This window comes from Trachemys scripta, chromosome 1 (genome assembly GCF_013100865.1).
Source record: "Trachemys scripta elegans isolate TJP31775 chromosome 1, CAS_Tse_1.0, whole genome shotgun sequence".
NCBI classification, from domain to species: Eukaryota; Metazoa; Chordata; order Testudines; family Emydidae; genus Trachemys; species Trachemys scripta.
In genome coordinates this window covers 231101566-231108325 of record NC_048298.1, presented here as the reverse complement: position 1 = coordinate 231108325, position 6760 = coordinate 231101566, and the positions used below count along the sequence as shown (strand labels likewise).

At 49.1% G+C, this 6760-nt stretch overlaps 1 protein-coding gene across 1 annotated transcript in view; it reads left to right on the top strand.

Moving 5' to 3' along the window:
* Nucleotides 1-778: 778 nt before the first annotated feature.
* The window catches only part of LONRF2 (LON peptidase N-terminal domain and ring finger 2), a 43847-nt gene continuing 37865 nt past the window's right edge, over nucleotides 779-6760 (top strand). Inside the window, exon 1 of the mRNA XM_034757974.1 lies at nucleotides 779-1660. Within this exon, the coding sequence (XP_034613865.1) occupies nucleotides 991-1660 (670 nt within the window). The 5' untranslated portion in view covers nucleotides 779-990. The remainder of the gene's footprint in view (nucleotides 1661-6760) is intronic.

The window sequence follows — 6760 nt, the reverse complement described above, 5'->3', positions numbered from 1 at the left end:
CTCCGGGTGCATTATCTTTTACCGCTGCTGCTGCACCACCCATAAAACATGACTTTCAGATTCCAAACTGAGTTGGCAGGGGCTGGCAGGTATAGGGTGACCAAACAGCAAGTGTGAAAAATTGGGACATAGCGTGGGGGGGATGAGGCGCCTATATAAGACAATGTCCCAAATATCGGGAGTGCCCCTATAAACTCGGGACATCTGGTCATCCTAGGCAGGTAAAGAAAAAGCATCATTTTACATATAAGCTGAGCGACTGTGAAAAGGTATCCGTGAGAAACAACAGCCCATGAACTTCAAGCTGCTGTTTTCACAAATTGTGTGTGTGTGTGGGGGGGGGGGGGGGGCGGGCTACTAACACCTGCCTCCTTCAGAACCAGAGCAAGTCAGGGGTCCAGCTAGGGTGACCAGATGTCCTGATTTTATAGGGACAGTCCCGATTTTTGGGTCTTTTTCTTATATAGGCTCCTATTACCCCCCCCCTCCTGATTTTTCACACTTGCTGTCTGGTCATCCTAGGTCCAGCCCAGAGGCTGACGTCCCTCCAGTTACTAAGTCTTGGAGGACCCATGACGGGGCCTTTCCATCTACGCAGAGGGGCTTGCAGCGGCGGGCGCTCTCTGCAGCGCAGCGTCCCCGCTGTGCTGAGCACGGTCCTTTGCGCGGCGCCGAGCAGGCTCCCAGCCCGCAGGGGGCTCCCCTCGCTCAGCCGGCCGGTGCAGGGCGGGAGGGGGCGTGTGCGGTGCGATCTCCGGGCCGCCGCTCCCCACCGCGGCAGCTGGGCAGGAGGCGGCGCCGCCCCGGGCGGGGGCGCGTTACACAACCATTACATAATAAATAAGCCGGTGCGGGGGGGCCGGCGCCCGCGACTGGGGGAGGAAGCGAGCGAGGCAGCGCCGCCCCCCGGGCCCGAGCCTGCCGGGAAGGAGGCGCGGGGAGGCGGCATGGAGTAGGGGCCGGGCCGGCCCGGCGAGCGGAGCGGGCGGCATGGAGCTGAGCCCGGGGCCCTGCGCCGAGATGCTGCAGGTGGCCGAGGAGGCCTTTCGTGGCGGCAACTTCGAGCTGGCGGCCGAGATCTACGGCTCGCAGCTGGCCGAGCTGCCGCAGCCCGAGCGGGGCCTCTGCCTGCGCCGGGGGGACGCGCTGGCCCGCGCCGGCCGCATGGCCGAAGCCCTGGAGGCCTACAGCGCCGCCGCCCGGCTGGCCCGCCTGCGGCCCGAGGAGCTGCGGGAGCTGGCGGAGAGCCTGGCCCTCAGCCTCCGCGAGAAGGCGCTGCGCCTGCCGCCCTGGCCCGGCGGCGGCCCCGAGGGGGCGGGCGAGGTCCTGGGCGACCCCGCCTGCTGCCGCCCGCCGGAGCTGCTCGGCTGCCCCCTGTGCCGGCGGCTGCTCTGCGAGCCGGTGACCCTGCACTGCGGCCACACCCAGTGCCGGCGCTGTGCCGAGCCCGGCGACTGCGGCCGCTGCCACCGGCCGCGGCGCGTCGCCGACGCCCCCGGCCCCGCCAGCGCCCGGGTCAACGTGGTGCTGGGCAACCTGCTGGAGAAGTGGCTGGAGGGGGCGAGCCGGGCGCGGCGGCTCCGCGCCGAGGGAGACGAGCTGCGGGACAAGCAGGAGCTGCCGGCCGCGCTGGAGAAATACAACCAGGCCCTGGAGACCGGTGAGTGTCCGCACAGCCCCGGCCTCCCTGCGCTGGGCCCTCCGGCCTATCCCTTCCCCGCTCCCTGCTCTCGGCCCGGCTGCAGCAGCAGCCCCCGGCCCGGCCTCCCCCAGTGTCCTTTGTCTCTAGGCGCTGCCTCGGGGCTGGCCGCGCTGCACTGTGCCAAGTCCACGTGGGTCAGTGTGTTCGAGCGGCGCGTGCTGCTGCTGGTTCTAGTTTAGCCTCCAGTTCATACTACCGCTGTCCTAAACCATTTCCCTTGCAGTGCCCTCTGGCTCCCTGTTCCAGAGGACGGGCACAACGCAGTGGATTCTGGGAGATTAGGGACGACCACCCGTGTACTCCACGGAGAGGAGTGGTTGAGCCGCTTCAGCTAGCCTAGGTGCACTCTGGCAATAAAAGAGTTTGCAATGATCTCTTATAGACCCGCATGCACGTAAACCTGTTGGAACAAGTCCTTTATGTGAACATAAGGTGTATGTGTTAAGAGGCTAGAATGGTTCTTTGGCTGTTAAATTCTTTAGCACCCTTACCTTCTTCGTTACCTCCCTCTTTCCACTATGCTCCTGCAGCACCGCATGCTGCTGTTGTCACAGTATATTTGGGGGGGCAACAGCCAAAGAAGGGGGTGGGTGCTTTCTGCTTTGCCAAACTCCGCCACACTCTAAATATCTAGAGGAAATCAACCTGAAATCCGAGTCCGTGTAAATGAGTTATACATTTTTTGATGCTACACCTGGCCTTGAGTTGTCCTGACAGTTTCAGTGGCTTTACAATCACATTTTCCTTTAAAAATAGAACAGAAACAACAAAAAAACCTTTCTCCTGTTGGTATGTAAAAGATCCGTGCAAACAGTATATATGGGGAAACTCAAGGTGCTGTCAAATGAAGTGAAATAAGAGACTAACTTCTTTTTAATTAGTTAGAAATCTAGATATAGTCTAGTCTACTTTAATACAGTAATTACATTCACCTCTTAAAATTGATTGTGTTCCTTAATTGTGTGTGTGTGTGGGGGGGGGGAATTCTCATCCCTTTCTAGTAATGAATAGCGAAAGTGAAGCAATATAATTCATTTAGTATTTGCACTATTTGTTACATTTTTTACTTGGGACAATATAGACAGAGTAGTCAGTTTTGCAATTTGTGTCCACTTATCACTGGTGTTCATTGCTTACTCAACACTGCAGTTGACTGACTTGTAAACATAGATGGGGACTGTTTGTTCTTTGTGGTGAATAGTGGAATAGCAAAGCAGCGATGGAAATATATCCAGTACTGTCTTGTTATTGAAATTTAGTAGTCATGGAAGCATTTCTACTGGTCTTGACCTGTGAAAACTTTATTTTGAAAACTTGTGTTGAAAAATGCCCTATTTGATATAGTAGTTTAACTTACATAAGCAAAATTGAAACAGGGCACTCTTGAATCAAAATAAGTGTCCACACACAGATTTGCACTGAAATATCAAAAGGTGTGAATTACCAGTTTAATTATTTGGGGGTAAGTTTGAGTAGACAAGCCCCTAGAGTATTTCTTCATTCTCTCTCTGAAATGGTTTTGTGAGCCTTTATGTCTCAAAAGTTATAGTAAAATATACCCACTATCTTAAAAGTTTGCTTTAAAGAAAGGGCTGGTATTTGGAATGTGCAGGAATATAAATACAAACCTGGCACAGTATTTGGAAATGCACTGCCAAGTAACACTGTCACTAGTATGACAAATTTCAAATGACGGATTAATTCTGGCCTTGTAAAATTGTGCAAATAGCTTAAAATACTGATTCTTACTGTGGTCTGGAGACCACTACTTGATGATTTGTGGAGAGTTGGCAGGTCACACTGCCCTAAGAGCACCTTTTTAATAAATAGATGTGCTTTAAAAAAAAAAAAAAAAAACTGCCTTTTGAAAGAGCCAGTGTTTCACAGGAAGAGGAAAGGAAACAGGCGCCATCTTGATCTTTCTTGAGTGGTAACAGCTAATTTAGACCCCATCATTTTATATGTATAGTTGGGATTATGCTTTCCAATGTGCATTACTTTGCATTTATCAACAGTAAATTTCATCTACAATTTTGTTGCCCAGACACCCAGTTTTGAGAGATCCTTTCGTAGCTCTTTGCAGTCTGCCTGGGTCTTACAAAATTAATAAAGATAGTTATCTACAAATTTTGCCACCTCACTGTTTACTCCTTTTCCCAGATCATTTATGAATATGTTGATAGGGGTCCCGGAACAGACCGTCCCCTGGGGGACACCACTATTTACCTCTGTCCACTCTGAAAACTGACCATTTATACCTACCCTTTGTTTCCTATCTTTTAATCAGTTACCAATCCATGAGAGCACCTTCCCTCTTATCCTGTGGCAGCTTACTTTGTGTAAGAGTCTTTGGCGAGGGACCTTGTCAAAGGCTTTCTGAAAATCTAAGTACACTGTATCCACTGGATTCCCTTGGTCCACATGTTTGTTGACCCCCCTCAAAGAATTCTAGTACATTGATGAGGCATGATTTCACTTTACTAAATCCATATTGACTCTTCCTCCACAAATTATGTTCATCTATATGTCTGACAATATTGTTCTTTATTATAGTTTCAACCAGTTTGACCGGTACTGAAGTCAGGTTTACAGGCCTGTAATTGCCAGGATCACCTCTGGAGCCCTTTTTAAAAACTGGTGTCACATTAGTTATCCTCCAGTCATCTGGTACAGAAGCTGATTTAAATGATAGGTTACAGACTACGGTTAGTAGTTCTGCAATTTCACATTTGAGTTCCTTCAGAACTCTTGGGTGAATACCATCTGGTCCTGGTGACTTATTGCTGTTTAATTTATCAATTTGGTCCAAAACCTCCTCTAATGATACCTCAATCTGGGACAGTTCCTCAGATCTGTCACCTAAAAAGAATGGCCCATCAATAGATGGGCAGGAATAGTGTCCCTAGCCTCTGTTGGCCAGAAACTGGGAATGAGTGACCGGGGATGGATCACTTGATGATTACCTGTTCTGTTCATTCACTCTGGGGCACCTGGCACTGTCCACTGTCGGAAGACCGGATACTAGGCTAGATGGATCCCTGGTCTGATCCAGGAGGGTCATTCTTATGTTCGTATCTTCTGTGGCTGGAGCTGCCAGTAGTAGAGAAATGTCAAGGGGAGAAGGAAATCAATTGGTAGGGTATTATGTGGAGGTAGGAGAGAAGAATCTGGGGAATGGAGGACCAAGCAGTACAGTAGTAATATACAATGGAGAGAAAGGAGAGTAGGGGGGAGGTGGAGATAAAATGAAAAACAAAAGTAGAATGATCGTATTTGTCTTTTTTTATTATTAAAGAAGACCGCTTCTTGTATCCTTGTCACAGACTAGACATTTTTCCAGAACTGTGCACAAGTGATGGCTGTTTCCGTCACTGCAACGAGGTCCTCCTTTGTACAGGTCTCCCCAAGGAGTCTGCAAACAAGCAGGTGATCCCTGGTCTGCACTTCACAACACTCACATGTATTGGTGTTTAGAGTAGCCCCATTTGATCATGTTAGACTTTGATCTACCAGTTTGAGTACATAGGCGGTTCAGACATCACCACATTAAACAGACTTTATCAGCCCCTCCAGGAAGGTCCTCCTGGGGGTACAAATCTGTTTCAGTGCATCCGACTACATGCAATCTTTCATTCCTTAACTCAGTAGTGCCTTGCCAGCTGTGGTATCCAATGACACAACACTGGTCATAAAACTCTTTTGTGATTTAAGGTATTTGTTTACTCCTGTGTGACCATATAACGGATGCCATCTGCTGTGATCTTTCACTTTGGCTTGCCATCTTCTTCTTGATATCAGGTGGTGCAACACCAACCAGTAAGTACAGGCTATCCTTTGGTCTTGGATTTAGACATTCTGTTTTTACATGACAGCTCTCATTTAGGACAGGATCTAGTTTCTTATCATGGGTGGATCGTTCCCACACTGGACATGCATACTCTGCAACGGAGCAGCACACAGCAATAGCAGTAGTTTGCAAAGTAGCTTGATAGCTCCCCACTTTGAGGTGACCAACTTTCAAAGAATGTTGTTGCAGACACTAACTTTCCCTTTCACCTTCTCTACATGTGTTTTGAAGGAAAGCATTTGGTCCAAGGTCATCCCCAGGTAGATAGCGTTCAGGTGATTAGCCTGTGGGATTCCATTTCAGTTGGTGGTTAATTTCCGCTTCGCTTCTCGATGGCATAAATGAAAAGCCATCACCTGTATCTTGGTTGGGTTGATGTGAAGCTGGTTCTTGATGTAGTAAGTTGAGATGTTGCTCATAGTCTGTTCTAGACGATGGCAAAGTCCTTCTCCTGTGACGTGATGCATAGATCATCAGCCTATGTGAAGCGCCTCATATTGCTCTGTATGCGCTGGTCACTGTGTGTGTGTAATTATATATAAAGGGTTGGTGCTAGCACACTGTCCTGTGGGAGACAATTTTGTTGTCTCAAGTGGCTCCATTTCTTACACAGTGCTATGTAAAAATGTGTCTTCTCCAGAAGAGATCAGATGAGCTGCACTAGGTCATGCATCGTATCATAGACTTTGGCAAGGAGGTTTTGTTGGCTGACTGTATCGTATGCAACTGAAAGGCCTACGAACACACCGTCTGTTATCATCCCTCTCTTGAATCCCTCTTCTACATGCTGGGGGATGTTTAATGTTTGGCCAGTGCAGGACTTTCCTAGTCTAAATTTGGCAGTATTAGGATCCTGTTAGATATGACGTGAAAGGCAATTATAAAGGTGGCATAGGAGTGATACTGGCCTGAAGTTCTTTGGGTCAGAAGCATTCTTTCCTGGCTTCAATAGAGCTATTACACAGGCTTGTCACCATAATTTGGGTAATCTAAAGGTTGATGAACAGTTGTTAAAAAGGCATAATACCCATAAGGTGGTTGCAGGACCAAAGTGCTTAATTTGCTCCATGCATATGTCAAGTCCAGCTGCTTTGCCATTCTTCAGGTGACTTGTTTCTGTGTTCGGCTGCTAGTGTGGTAGGGCTCAGTTCTGCATCCTTGACTTATTGCATTGAAGACCATTACAGTTGCTGTAGTTGCTATAGAGGGCT